Below are 16,153 nucleotides of genomic sequence, written 5' to 3' on the forward strand. Positions count from 1 at the left end.
ATCAATGATGGTGGTTTGTTTTCCTAAGAAGGATTTCTCACCATTTTCCTTCTCTCCTTACATTATGGTCAGCTTTTATTTCTGTCTGAAAGCATGACATTACAGTCATCTGCAATTCATATTCTTCCTCCTCACTCCCAGGCTTAATGACTTATTCCTAGAGCTTCCAATATCCTGGAGTCTGAATGTTGTTCAGAATTGATCGTCTTTACTACCCAAACCCACCCCATTCAGGCAGGCTTCCACATACCGGGTTACATCTATATCGGCATAACCATAGAGCAGCTGCATCCAAAGAATCTGTTTATATCTCTTATATTGATCTTCCATCACTACCAGACCTCATAAAGTATTCTACTCACAGAAGAAAAAAATTTTGCACCTCCCCCAAACAAATGTATTGCTAGCAAGTTGTTTTATTTTTGCAGACAAGTTTGGGTGAAGAGATTTTTGTTAATAAAAATCAATTACATTGAGTAGGGGCATGGCAAAATCAGCATACAAGTTTAAAAGATACTCCAGTACTGGCTAATTTGGACTTGCTCAAGACAAACAATGATTAACGATTTTGTCTTCTCCATGCTTGATTCTTATTCCATATAATAAATAAAGAGACCATAGAGAGGTATTTTGAATTCATTTAACATCTGTTCTAAAATTTAGAGTCCACTGGAGTTGGGCAGCCAATGAATTTAAATAAACAAGCAAACAAAGTCTTGGGAAGCAAATAGGCTGATCAAACTGGAAGGCCTTGATACCTGAGGAAGCCCAGCATGAAAAACTACTTTAAAAAATCCTAAAACACATTAGTGCTGTATAACATGTAGAAGTAAAAATAAGCTTTGTTGAAAAAACTTCTTGTAATCTAGCAATGTTTCCTTTGCTTTTTATCAGCTTTAAACAGTCACTCATGAAGTGTGTCCTATAGCAAATCCTCATTAAGTAATTCATCTGAAGTTCTTCTGAAGCTAAACTGCACCTCAGGCTTCTGTGTACGATTCAATAAATCTTCACATAAAATAATCCAATTTACGTTGTTCATATGAAAATATATACTTCAATATTAAATATTTCTGGACTTGAAATTATAGGAAACTAATTAAATTTTACCACTACTTTTAACAGCAACCTTCTAAGGCAAGCATACTACAAATAAGTACTGTGGCAAGATTAATGATTGCTTGAAAAATACCTGGCATCTGCCTTGTAAATGAATTGTCATTAAGGGCTATTCTTTCCTAATAAACTTTGTGTTTGGAACAGATGTCACAGTGAAACAAGTTACCATTTGTTTTTGCAAACTGCCTGCCTCAAACACTGAGGCATGACTCATTTAAATGGTCCTACCAAAAATAACTAATAATCAGGAAATGTGTACCTGTGAGAGTTTGGTAAGTATGGGCAGAGGATGGAAGATTGTTATGTGTACTGCTTCTAGAACACAGAAGCCCATGGGAGTGGGGGTAAGGGTTTACTTAAGATTTTATTGCTGCTAAAATCCAAGTTATTCAGGATGCCAAATGTCACCTCAACAGCTCAATCTATCACATATTTACCTTAGTGAGCAGCTATAAAAGCAATAGACATTTCTTGCACTGATACTGCATTTCTTATTCATGAATTCTGGTATTCCTATTTATCCTGAAAGACGTTTAAAGGCAAACAATTTGTTACATATACTCTTAGTAATCTATACTTGATGCAAAAATTATTTACATCATTTTTCCTTAACTTGTCCTCTAAACATTTTGGAATCCAACATTTTTAGTGTGTTGGCCAGCAGTTACTGTAGCTAGACTAAACTAGCTGGAAGGTCCAAGTCAAGAAAGGATAAACAGTAGAACTGGTGCCAGCAGTTGCTTTAAAACTTCAGACGAGGATTTTTGAGCATCTTGTTCTATTGCCTAACATATAAACCAAGACAGCCCATTTGAAAATCCTGATTCAGAGGCTGAACAATTTATTCCTTCCCTCTTAAAACCTAGTGCATCATAGCAAATACACTTCCTGTTCAAAACAATGGTCCCAAAGGCAGTTATCTTCTGGCTTTTGTGGAAGACGGCAAGATATGGCTAGACAGATTTGTTTTTCTTTTACCAAGATAATCAGTGGGTAAGACAACTGTAATTTCAATCAAGCACTCTGCCAAAAGAACAGAAGAATCACTGGCAAAGCAGTAATGGCTCAAGCTTGGCAAAGAGCCATCTTCATGCACTTCTTTATTTGTCCTGTGTTCATATTAACAAAGCTTCTCAGCAGTCTAATTATTCTATAAACAGATTATTGAAGTTGTCTCCATGGAAGGAAACAAGTGAAGAAACCCCTCAGAACTTGGAGGATGCAATTTGGCTGTTTTACCCAATAGACTAAGCTAAACAATTTAGAAAGATACCCATCCAACTCATACTTTTTAGACAGTACTGGACACATATCCATTTTATTTCTCTGCTCAGCAGAATTTTAAACATATCTTCTCAAATATAAATTCATTTTATTTTTAAAATTTATTTTAATGAGGCAAATACAGAAGTAAAGTTGCTGTATTTGCTAAGTATCACTTTAGGGAAACAGAAGAGAGAAATTTGTTTTCTGACAGAATCTATAAGGCTAATATTTTTCTTTTGCTAACGAATATCTGAAGTGTTGAATTCACTTTTTTAAAAAAAATCTTTTTGACAATAAAGAATCCTTTATTTCAGGGCATGGAATCTTTTTTTAGGACATATTTGTATTATGTGTGCTGCCCAGAGTCCTCAGCCACTGAGGTATAAAAGTGGTTCCTCTTGCAAGGCAAAATATTATTCGTAAAACAATTTTGTACCCACTAGTGATTAAAGCCAGTTTCAACCCAAAACTTAAGTGTTCTGGCAATAGGTAAACAGCTCCTCTTGCCTTCTCTTCTTTTTGACATCTCATCTCAGATTCTAGCACTTACCATTACTTATCCAAAGTAATCTACAAGAATTAAAGAATATCATGCTTCTGTTAAGCCATCAGTACAAATCATTTTTGACAAAACAGCAGCAACAGAGCCATGCAAAACAAATATAAACCTCTGCAAAAAAAAAACCCATGATGCTGTAATAAAATGTTACGTGCTCAATGCAAGAATCCAAATTAAAACATAGATGGCTACTCAGCTTTTACCTGCATTCATGATTATGAGGTCACATGGTTGCCATTTGCGACCTTCTTTGCCAGCTTCCTACAAGCAAAGTCAATGAAGAAGCTGGCAGGAGGTCGCAAATGGCGACCACGTGATGTCCTCACTTAACAATGGCATGGGATTCACTTAACGAATGAATAATCAGAAGTGCCAGAACTGCTATTGCTAAGCGGTGTGGTCACATGATGCACTTTATCACTGCATCACTTAGCGATGGAATTTCCGGTCCCAATTACCATCACTGAGGACTACTTGTACTATATTACATTCCTTGCTAGGTAATATAGAGTCCATATATATATACATACAGACACACACACTCTTTACCACAATGCAAACACCTAACATCACTCGCCATGTCCTCAAAATGTCACCTCTATTTTATCATAAGCCCATGGCTAAGGCAGTCTAAAGACTGCTTTAAGTGTTCCAGCATGAAATAGTTATTTTTTATGTTATGTCAGCACAAGACCTCCCATGTCAATAACCTAGCACACATGGAGGAGGCAAAGTAAGAAGGCATGGCTGGGGGCAGTGATTTGTTCAGATTCTATTGGTTCTGCAGATCTGCTGTGAGACTATCCCCTTCTATATGGTTGATCAGCTCTGCCCCTGTTCTGCAGTGCTGCTTTAGTTGTGAGGGAGACCAGAATCCCAGCTTCTACAGACACTTTCTTTGTATATGTGTGTGCGTGTTTTCCTTAAAGATAGCTAATTGATTGATCTAAAAGTGCTTGTTGCCTCAACCAACAAACAGTGCAATTCAAAACACCTGAGAGACAAGACATTGCACTTCTGCTCCAGAATAAGAATTCCATTAGAGCCATACTGTAGAGGTGGTGATCCAGGGAGCCTTCTGCGTGTGTTGGGGATGGAGGGTGGGCAGGGGGCTGAGGAGTGCAGAGAGCCTCATTGCTTTGGTAATGAGGGAGACCAGAACCATGGCTTGCATAGCCAATTTATTTACTGTATTTTGAAGAGTAGGATGATCTATTCATCTACACATTTACAGCCCAACCTTTTTCTCAAACTCCAGCTCTTGAACAGCACTTATCTAGTGCCTGCACTCAGCTGCACTAATCCAAATGACTGCTAGATGGCAACCAAGAGATAAAAACATTCTAAGTCTTTGCTGTTGAAATGAGTGCAGGACAGGTCAATAATTATTTTGAAAAAATTATGTTGATGCACTTGACAGCACCACACAGCTCAACCCCATTTCCCAAATACCTGAAGATCCCAAGTACACCTAAGTAGTAGCTATATCTGACCAACAGAAATCAGGGTGACCACAACATTGCCAACCTTTGCTACCATCTAGTGGTCAGAGGGCTAAGGCCAATAGCCCTTTGGGGAAAAAAGACTGAACAGAATGCTCAGGGGACTGCCTTGATCACATATTCAGGACAGCAATTGGTGGCAGCTTTTCCCATGGTTGGCAATTGTGACTGGGGCTTCCTGTGGGTTCATAGAATTTAACAGATAATTCAGAGCAAAGCCCCTCTTCAGACTTTCCTTTATTAAAATGACAGCATCTAGTTTCATTTTCATGCAAATTCCTTTGCAAGATTATTTATAACTATATATGCTAATCCTGGGCTCTCCAGCCTTCTCTTGGCCATTTTTAGCGATAAGCAGAGAAGGGATTGCAGACTCAACCTGAGACCTAAAATGCACTATACAGTGGAACCTCGGTTTACGAACTTAATTCGTTCTGTGACTCTGGTCGCAACCCGAAGCAAATTTTCCCATAAGGTTCAATGTAATTACCGTTAATCTGTTCTGGCGTGGAGGACAGGGAGGCGGCTATTGCTTGGAGGGAGAGTCCCCCTCCCTACGACCACGTGTCAGGGGCGGAAAATGGCCGCAGACCACGTGTCAGGGGCGGAAAAATGGCTGCAGCCCATGTGTCAGGGGCAGAAAATGGCCGTGGACCACGTGTCAGGGGCGGAAAAATGGCCACAGACCACGTGTCAGGGGCGGAAAAATGGCCGCAGACCACGTGTCAGGGGCGGAAAATGGCCGCGGGCCACGTGTCAGGGGTGGAAAAATGGCCGCGGACCATGTGTCAGGGGCGGAAAAATGGCCGCGGACTGTGTCATGGGAGGGAAAATGGCCGCGTATCCTGGTCATACCCCGAGGCGGAGTTCACAAACTGAGGTAAATTTTTGCGGGCGGAGCTGGTCATAACCCGAAAAGCTCGTTAACAGAGGCGTTCGTAACCCGAGGTACCACTGTATATTTTTTTCCTTCTAATGAGTTGTGCAGCCTAAAATTTCTCTAAGCATGTATATGTTTGCAAGATATACTTTTAAGCTTTCTATAAATGTATCCCTTCAGTTTTCTAAAAATTCTAACTCTATTATATAGAATTAAGAAAGGGATTAAAGGTACTGGTTGGCAAAGTCAGGCTGGCAGCTAGCTTTCTCTGGCTGGTGAATTCTACCCAGAAAGGGTAGACTTTTTTCCACAGTGCCTTTCCCTCTTCATCTTTGAGACACTTTTCCAGATTGTGTCCTCCTCTACTTCTGATGCCTTCCACCATTTCAAGAAGAAAATAAAACTTCAACTGTGTAACACTGACCAATCCATTTTAGGATTACCAGCCATGCATTGCTTCCTCAGACCAACAGCTATATTAGGTGCCAGCCATCACAAACTATCAAGTCCTCTTCCAGTTCTTCTTCCCTAATTTCCTCTGAATTTAAGACATTACCTCTGAGCCCAAAATAATAGCCATTCCTCATCCAATGAGAACATTTTCTTATGATGAATTAAACGAACTCTTAATCTCAATTTCTCTTTATCTGCATACAAGCACTAAGCATTTATTTGGATGTATGCACTGATAGTGGATAGCCAGCAGGAAGGCATGGCAAGTGAGGTGTATCACAGTGAAGCTTGAATTTCAGCCACAGGAAACCACCAACTACTGTCCTTATAGCATTGTGCAGAACAGCTGTTCTGGATGTGTGATAAGGACACATTGTGGAGATCAGCAAGATTTAGGGCAACAGAAGCCCTTCCAGATGGAATGGGAAGAGAGCAAAGCCAGAGTGGCCAGGTGGTTAACCCCCAATTTACAGCTTTCCCACAATATACTAATAACCCCCCACTCCAAATTCAGATTAGGATTAGTCTGGAAAAATTTATTTTTGATAACTCCAGGCAGACTTCTACTAATTACTGTACCATTTCCAAGATTCTTACAGATGGGTTTTTAAATGATTTCCACTAGAATTTTTCCCGTTATCAATGTCTGATTGACTGATCTGTAATTGTCAGGCTTCTCACAGTAACATGGACTGCAAACTGATAAACAGACATTCAAGGATATAAAAGCTTCTGCCATATAGATTTACTATAGAAAAGCTAGATAAGCCATTATGAAAAAAACCCAGGGTTATGTATCAAATGCGAACCATATTGATAATGAAATCAAGATTCCAATTCCTCTTTCTCCTATTCAAACAGTATTAATGGACTTGAAGCTATCCTCTTTTGAGTGAAAGTGATAGTTTCTAATTGTGCTGATAAAAGACTATCTTCATTTCAGGATTTTTTCTAACCTTGTGAGAAATGGCTCTTACATTAGTTTGTGCACTTTTTTCCTCTTTTTTGAAAATAAGGGCATTTATTATCTTCCAGTTATCTGGCACTTTTCTAGTTCTCAAGGATATCTCAAAGATAACATATAAAGGTTTGGCCAGACCATCAGTTAATTCCTTCCATATCTCAAGATGGAATTTATTGGTCCTCAAGATTAAAACTACTTTTTCTATCATATTCAAGCTTAAATTAAAAGCTTTATCTTGCTCTTCAGAATATCTGGTGGAATACTTTTTGTTTGGAACCTGTTCTTTCTTTGTGACTTTGCCTTCTGTTCATTTTCTGCATGTATCCTTGTTTGTTTTCAGATCTTCGTGAACGTTTGTCTAAAGCGCACTGGCTTCTTTTACTGTCCTTGATTTTTTTTTCTTTTATAGAAATCACTTGCAATTGTGTTTTCAGTATCTTCTTCTTTATAAACTCTCACTCATCCTGAGCTCCTTTACTCATTGTCTTCTCCTACCTACTTGTTATTGTTCTGCATGTATTAACATCTATTTTTTAAAATTCAATATGCATTTGATTATATTCAACTTTACTCTTCCCTAGCATCAAGAGCTCCAACACTGCAAGGTCATTTTCCTCCAATATTCCTGTTACTTCCACTTTCTCAACTACCCTACTGATTACTATTGTAAAGAACAGCTGATCCTGTTGTGCCTTCCTCCACTCTCTGAAAGTTTTCAGCTGGGCAAGTCAGGAATAGGTCTTGAAAGAACCATGCTTGGTATGATTTTTCTCCCAATAGATTTCATCACTACATTTTCATGCATCTTTGAAATATCTATACTGTGCTTTTGGAAGGCCTCATCCTCATCTTCTCTTTAGTTGAGCAAGCAATAATAGACACGTACAACAGTATTACTTTTTTGTTCCTTCACTTATTTTAAGCCTGATAGTCTCTATAGGATTGCCAAGTTCATTCATTTGGGTTTCTGAGCAGGAATGGATTATTTTTAACATATAGCAAAACTTCTCTCTTTCTACTGCTTCTGTTACTATACTGTATTGAATTGAATTCCAGACATAAGAGTCATCTCAACCAGGTTTCCATTGTGACCTATTAAACCATATTTACCCTGTGTACTAAGAGCTCAAGTTCAACTTGGTTATTTGCCATGCTTTGAACATTACTGTATAATGTTGAATATATATATATATATATATATATATATATATATATACACACTATATATCTTTTTGAGCCCGTGTTTTTTATGATTGTTCACAGAGTGGTTTAAGCTCCCTCCCGTTGGGGGAGATGGGCGACATACAAGTTTAACAATAAATAAAAAAAATAAATAAAGGCCAATTTCAGCAATTCTACAATACTTTGTGAAATTCCTACTTCAAAGATTTCATTCCTGGTCCCACTCACTCCTCAAATTCAGTTTAAAACCCTACTAATCAGGCTGGCCATACTTTGGCCAAACACATTCTTTCTTACCAGTCCTTCTGAGGTGTACTGTTTTTATTTATTTATTTATTTATTCATTCATTTTTTCAATTTATATAGCTGCCCATCTCACTTTTACATGACTCTAAGCAGTTTACAATAAAACAGAAACACAAAACACACAATATAAAAACAAATAAAAACAGGAACACTTAGCAGGCATAAATTAAGCTATCATCCACACAATGGGTTCTAACCCATGCCCAGGGCCCCAGGCTTGGGCACAAAGCCAAGTTTTCAAGGCCTTATGAAAGGCTAATGGGAGGGGGCTAATCTAATCTCAGGGGGAATGATATTCCAAAGGGCGGGTGCCATGGCAGAAAAGGCCCTACTCCTGGGCCCCACCAGCTGACGGTACCCAGAGCATGCCTTCCTACCAGATCAGGTAGGATGGGTAGAAACAATTGGGGAGAAACAATGTAAGTAACCTGGACCTAAACCATGAAGAGCTTTAAAGGTGCCCTTGAATTGCACCGAAGCACACTGGAGCTCGTGGAGCAGTGGTGCCACATGTGCTGCCTAACTGGTACCAATAACTGTCTGCGCCTTAGGAGCCACCCAATTTTTTTCGTCACCTGCCATGAATTAGATCCTGCTTGACTGCCTCCAAACTAAAGTCTTCAATTGCTTCCCAGATCTCTCTTAATCCCATGGATTTCAAACTCTACCGATTTTTTTTTAATCGCACATAGACATGATGGAGCAGCACAGAAATCCTGTAAATATGCATCAGATACAAATCTTCTGTAAAGTACCTAATAATCCCTCTAGTATGTCTTCGAATACTGCCTTTGCAATTTATCTGTTCTTAATGGCTACTGCAGGAAGAGATCTAGGATCCCCTGTGATATTTCCATCTACAATACAACAGTGGTCCTAAAAGCCACAAATCCTGAGGCAAACGATTCCTATCCTGAACTTCAGAAATACGATCTCGCGCGCATGCGGACAGCCATATTCACCTCGGTTTGCCCCAGGAAGGTATCAAAACGGCGGCGGCGGTTTGGAGTTCAGCCCCAGCTCGCTCTGTCGCACCGCGGCCCCGAGAGCAGACATTTGGGGGACTGAGGTCACTCAGCCCCAGGGAGGACCCAGAGCGCAGGCGCTGCGACTACTTCGGACACCGACGCTGCGACCACCGTTGGTGCTACGCGCGCGACGGCTCAGCCCCGCCCTCGAGACCCGGACCTTACCTTCGACCCCATCAACTGCTTTCCCGTTCTCGCCGCTGTGCTCCAGCTGCGGCCCCCCGCCAACACGCGCCCAACCGCCGCGGTTGCCATGCTGGAAAAAAACGAGAGGGCGGAGGGGTGGAGAGAGGGAGAAGAAAGCGCCTCCCTCCTTTGCCGTGGCCTTCAAAGCGCGCGCACGCGCAGCTCAACTAAGACGCCTGATTTGCGGGCGAGGCGAGGAAGGACGGAGAGAAGAGCGTGCCGGCCTGGGAAAGAATCACGTGACGCGACTGGACCGTCATTCCTGGCTGGGTCTTCGCGCGCTCTTTAAAACAAGAAAGGAAAAGCTTTCTGGGGTTTTAACTTTGCGCGCACACCTTTGCGTCCAGGGAGAGGGATAAGGTACGCTGCGGAAAAAATCTATGAACAAAGTGCCCCCTTCTTTCCTTTTAGGTTCTTTTCCCCTGTGCTTCGCTATTTTTGTTTTAAAATGATTAGGGGGTGGTGCTTCAGGGAAGTTGTAGGGGTTTTTTTCCCCAGAACCGTGTGACCTTAGGCGCCCGATGGACAAAAATATTTATTTGAGCGAACTCTCAATAGAGCAGTCTTGAATAACTTCGCAAAATCTTCTTGTTTATCAGTTCTTTTACTCAGGCTTTTATTTATTTTGTTGTTTTATTAAACTTCAAAAACATAATTAGCATTTATCTAAAAATGATATATATAAACTAGTTTATATTTAGTAGTTTATGATATTATATATAAACTAAATAACAATATAACAATATAATAATACTATTATATAAAAATTAAAACAGTTTAAAAAAGAAAGTTCACCTGTTGTATAAAAGCCATATGGTGAAAAGAAAAAAAAACAAATTTAAGCTGTCTAGAGAAAAAACAATCACAAACTAAGCCTTTAAATCAGGTTTATGGGCTGCTTCAGTCATGAAAGGACTCTGATCAGCTGTTCTTGGGAGCATTGAGGTAATACCAGCAGGAAAGACATTGCATTGAAAAAATATAGGCCACATTGATGATGTTGGTTATGTGCCATGAAATTAGTGTCTGTTCGTAGTAACCATCCAGATAGATTTTCTCCAGGAGGAGCTGTTCCCAATCTGGTTCTTCAGGTTCTTCAGTGGTGCACCCATCACTCCTATAACTGAGTCCATCCACCTTGCTGCTGATCTCTACTCTTTCCTTTCACCTTTCCTAGTGTTATAGACTTCTCCATGCAGAAACCATTGCCTGCACAACTCTGACCTTTGTAGGCACATTCCAATATCTGAATATTTTTTTTCTAAGACCTTCCTGGCTGCTCTACCAAGTGCCAGTCTGTGGCATATTTCTTGACTCCTTATTCCATTACTTTTGATGGTTGATCCTAAAAGGCAGAAGCTATCTACGACTTCAGTACTGTATTTTCATTGTCAGTTCTAAGACTGGTTGCTATACCTGTTATCATGAGTTTGGTCTTCTTTATATTTAATCTTGGTCCCATTTTTTCACTGTGCTCCTTGACTTTTTCCTAGACCTTGCGGATCATTTGCATTTTCAGCTATCAACAGGACACATTAATCACAGCTTAATAGGCTTTTGGATACTAAGTTCCAAAAGAAAAGGTTTTACGAGAAGGTGTTGTACACTTATTCAGTTTTTTATTTCTTAGTATGGGGAGAGGGGAATGAAATAAGCAGTGGGAAACAGGAAACAACCTTAGATCTGACTCATTGTACATTCTTGAACAAGGTAGGGTTAATTTGCAAGAAAGCATGTAATGACTGTTGCTCCTTTAATAGAAAGGAGAAAGAAGAAACTGGGAGAACATAAGGTTTTGTCTTCTGAGCACCATCCTCCCCTAAAATCCTGTGGATGAGGTGTGCAGGTTATACAATAAAACCCTACTGTAGCTTCTTCTGTGCTGTGGGTAGCAGTTGTGTCCAACTGGACTTTAAGGATGTATTGATACACTTTCCACTCAAATAACCCTTTGCAGATCTCATGTTAGGATATATCCACTGACCTAGCACCCAGGAACCATCCTCTGGGCTTCCCATATCTAGCAGCCTAAGCTGTTAAGTAAGTTTCAGCCTCCAAGCATATCTCTGTCAGAATTGATCCAAGGATATTTGTATGAAACTTTAGTCTCAAAGCATCATGGAAATTATTTCAGGAAATTTGACACATGCATACACACACCCAATGCTCTGTATTTGTTTGGCTATTTGTACCAAATAGGCACAACAATATCTGTGCTGGTTTGACCCTAAGATACTATGTATATCTCATCCAATCATCCTTTCCATTTCCATTTAGCATCACTGTGCCACAACATTCAAGCCACATCCCTGCAAGTTCTTTGGGTAAGTTATAGCATGAGGTCGAAGAATCAAACTATTTTTGGTTTTTCACTATAACTTAATACATGGGTATTAAGTTGAGTGTCTAAAATACAGTATATAATTGCTAGACCCAGCTTTCTAATCTAAGGCACTGGGAAGTGGGGGAGAGTGCAAATCTCTTTAAAGATGTTTCTAAGGTGTAGTGCCTTCCTTTCCACACTCTGATGTTGCTCTCACCATTTGTTGTACTTCACAGATATCTCTGAGGCAGGATCAGGTGGAAGAGGAATGTTGGAGAAAGCAGAAATCAAAATGGGGCTGACTTATCCCAGAAAGCCAGCTGTCCTCTTCCACTTTTCTGAGCGTGTTTCCTCCTTCAAATCTTTAGGACAGCGTTTCTCAACCTTGGCAACTTTAAGATGTGTGGACTTCAACTCCCAGAATTTGGTGGCTGGGGAATTCTGGGAGTTGAAGTCCACACATCTTAAAGTTGCCAAGGTTGAGAAACACTGTTTTAGGAAGTGATGCCATCTCTCTTATTTTGACCCATCCTTCCCACCATTTTTTTTTTACATCTTTTCTATGTATAAGGAAATTCTTTTGTTCCTTCCCTCCCCTATTTTTCAATTTTATCCACTTGCATGTACATGGGACTGTAGATGACTGTCTATGCAGGCAATTTGTTCAGCCTCTTGTCCCCATGATAGTCTATAGTCATTCTGCTTTAGCTTGTTGTTAAATATCAAGTTCCTATTTCTTGCTTCTTCTGACAACTTAGTGTCTTTCCCTGTAAAATTTGGGAAAAAAAAAAAAAAAAGGCCAGAGGCACGGGAAGCCAAGTAAAAGGAGCTCCTATGAACCTTTGCAAAGTTTATCAAAGCAAAGCAAGAGGCAATATTTCTAATACTGCTTCCTTCATTGCACATATCAGGAGATAAAATTTAAGATTGCAATCCGAAGCACATTTTCCCAGTAGAGAGATATATATTTACACCTTTGGGCTATTTGTACCTCAGGAGTGACTCGTCAGGGTTCAGTCTTCAGGAGAAAATCAAGCCTTTTTTTCTTTTTTAGCTTAATTAACTCTACGACTTTTTCTTTTATATACTGTAGTGGAAAACTGAAAAAAAAAAAAAGCCACTAGCATTCATTTAAAGATAGTATAATGTTCAGTCCTGACTTGCTGAGTTACTGATATGTAAATGGTAACTGGGGAGTAACGAAAAAATGAAAATCAAACCTGCTCTAGAGGACAGATTTGTTTGGTGAAATTGCAAATACATCAACTATCCAACTTAAGTGCTGGGCTCAAAAAGAAGAAATGGACAACTTTGCTGACTACATGCATTTCTAGCAAAAAAAAATTTATGATCCAAGACAAATATGACACCAGAAACTAAGCTCCAAAACCTATACAAAGAATTACTATTGGAAACGAAACTTCATTGCAAAGTAAACTAAATTCTAATATTACTACCATCAGCAACTATTACTTTGTTCAAAAAGAAGAACTCAAAAAGAGGTAACTATCACACAACTGAAGTAATTAATTTGAAATTAGTTTGATTTCTGCTTATACTGTCAGTAAGTTCAGAGGTTAGCTCTCACAAAACAATTGTGTGCCAATTCAGAGTATTACCTTCCATCCTCTGCAGAGCTTAGAAAAACCCAAATCTGCCTAAGTTTGTAAGTATGAGCTGCCACAGCTGTGCAAATTTCTGCTTGTTCCAAATGGCATGAGAAAGGACTGTGGTGTATATACTGAATAAATGCAAAGATAATGAAAATGCTTTTGGATTAATAAAGAAATTGGAAATCAACAACATTGCATACAGTACGTAGTTGCTGTCTCATCTGCAGCCAGCTATTGTGTCACTGTTCTGAAGATTTGCAGTCTTGTTATTCAAGTGGATGCTAGCATCTGAACTGCACATCTGCAATTAGAATGTAATGCACCATCCCATTACGTTTGGGTACGTTGTGCAAACATAAAACATCCCTTAGAAAGAATGTGAACAGCACAGCATACTATCCAGACATTTTAGCTTTTCTTTCTGTCAAAGTTGAAATGTCAAATGTCATTAAAAATAAGTTGGACGTATCTACTAAAGTAAAATTAACACTGAACTATTTTAAGATAATTGAACTAATAAAGTGTCATTTATTTTGCCTGTGTGTAAGTTGTATTCCTGATTTTTCAAATATGATATTGCATGTATCTGTCAGCTCTGGAGATTTGGTTTTGATCAAGTGAAACATTGGTTTTATAAAGTGCATCAGTTCACTTAAGTCTTTTAGGGACACTGATTCATCTGACAGGCATTTAAAATTATATCCTATCAAAACAGCAAATCTGAAGGAACTTGAAATGATATATCTGGAACAGAACAATTTTTTTTCCAAATGTATAAATGTCTAATTGCTGATAAATGTACATATAAAATGCAGTAACTAAACAAAACTTTTTTTAAAAAAAACATGTTTCATCTGTATAGTAAAATATACTGTACATAAAAATAAAATTTCTATATCACAAAAATAGGTAATGTTTTATTATTTTATCTTTTGTGTAGTTTTACCATTATATGCTTATGGAACTAAAGAAAACCCTGTTTGAAGTTCTGATCCTTTAACAGTGGAGATGTATATAACCTTGAATTTGTCTTAGAGGTCATCAAATTTCATTTATGAGCACAGTACTGATAAATTTGCAATTTATTTTGTCCATGTGTTAAGTGTTTTGATTGCTCGGAATATTTCTTACTATCAAATATGGTGCTGCATTTATCTGTCAGCTCTCTATATTGGATTTTGGTGTAGTCAAATATTGGTTTTATGAAGTACATCAATTCACAAGCTTTTTATAGAGCAAACATTTCACGTGACTGTTTTTTAAAATCCTATTCCACTAAAATGGTAAATCTGAAGAAATTTAGAGATCAAGAATGATTTATCTTCAACAGAGGGAATCAGATCAGTGACAGGCTTCTTCTATAATGCTGAAAAAAGGCAGGAAAGTCTAAGGTACCTAGGCAGTGTTTTATTCCTTGGGTGTTAAGAAAGAAAAAACAGCATTAATTCCCAATATATTTATTTAGGTCCTTTTGCTTCTTTTTCTGAGAATTGTATGATCCTTGTTATATCATCAGGTAATCCATATGTTTGGTTCTCTGACTCAATAGCATTTGAAGAATTGAATCCTGCCATTTCCTCACGTTTCTCTCAACATGAACCTGAAAAGATTGAATGATAGTACTGGTATAAATATTATCTCCTTACTGTTCTTCATCCACCACTTTTCTTGATAGTCCTATTACTCTTGGTGTGATATAAGTATTTCCAATCCTATCTTGGCAGGCCCTTTTTCCATTTTTACCTGATAATGATATCTCTATTTTTGCTCACGCCAATACAGTATTTTCCTTTAAGAAATGCAGTCATGTATTTCACTTCTAAATAAGAATTTGGCTGATAGTAATATTTACTGCCAATGTCATTTCTTCACTGGAGTAAACTAGATTTTTTTCTGTAATAATGCTGTTGAGGCAATGTTCAGTTTCAGTCTTTTGCCTACTTTTTTGTCTATTATTCACATTGACATGCAAGGAGGAAAGAGAATGAGAAAGATGTCAACTGGTGTCTGAGAAGGAACCTACTTAAGATTGTTTAGCTTTATGTATGCAAATTAGTTTTTTGGGTTGGTCGGATTTAAAATCACATTCCAAGGGGGATCTGAGAACCAGTCTGCATACAACTGGGAGATCCTTAATTGGATTTCCCTTTTTTTAAAAAAATTAAATGCTTCTTTGGAGACAACCAATTTTGTCAGGTGGTAGAAGGGACAATTTAACATCTCCTCCCCATGTCATGTTTCATTCTAAATCCTTCTCCCACACTTAGTACCAGGGGGGTGAAGCCTTATTCTAGATGGCTTCTGCTGCTACTAGGCTCTGCCCTTTTGAGTCCTTCCCACCTCCTCTAAAGCTTTTGTGAATCCTACCTAAAGCACGTCTTAAATCAATGCTAGTAACATAGCTTTACCCTGAAGCTCATGGCATTTTCATTCATTTAGTTTTCCACTGTAAATAATGAATCTAACACCCTTGGAAATCATTCCCATTCCTGAGCAACGCAACAAGGAGGGGAACAACCCCAGATGGCTGAGATTACAATAACATCAAAGGAGAACGTTTGAAATTTGGAAAACTGAATGAGAGGAGGCAAGGTAATTGTTAAACTTTTCTAAGGAGTATTAGAACACAGTGCTAAACTACACTAATATAATATGAACTTTATATTGGACAATTAAAACAGAGTCCACTCTAAATTATATGCATATGCAATACACAATATACTTTCAACAATTTGTATTATGTGTTCTACAGTTCTTTCTAACAATCCTCTA

General features: G+C 38.6%; 1 protein-coding gene across 3 annotated transcripts in view; it reads right to left on the reverse strand.

The window, feature by feature from the left end:
• Positions 1-9,615, reverse strand: part of MRPS9 (mitochondrial ribosomal protein S9) — a 42,467-nt gene extending 32,852 nt beyond the window's left edge. For 2 of the 3 annotated variants that reach the window (XM_015888899.3, XM_007433066.4), the window contains exon 1: positions 9,425-9,615. In XM_015888899.3, coding sequence (XP_015744385.1) covers positions 9,425-9,514 — 90 coding nt within the window. In that variant the 5' untranslated portion in view covers positions 9,515-9,615. Of the gene's footprint in view, positions 1-9,193; positions 9,361-9,424 lie in introns of those variants that run through there. The other variant, XM_025169724.2, reaches the window with a different exon arrangement.
• Between the last annotated feature and the right edge of the window lie 6,538 nt (positions 9,616-16,153).

Source organism: Python bivittatus, unplaced genomic scaffold, assembly GCF_059951505.1.
Source record: "Python bivittatus isolate LINGU-HERP-01145 unplaced genomic scaffold, Pbiv_v1 ctg000060_np1212, whole genome shotgun sequence".
In the NCBI taxonomy this organism is placed as follows: domain Eukaryota; kingdom Metazoa; phylum Chordata; class Lepidosauria; order Squamata; family Pythonidae; genus Python; species Python bivittatus.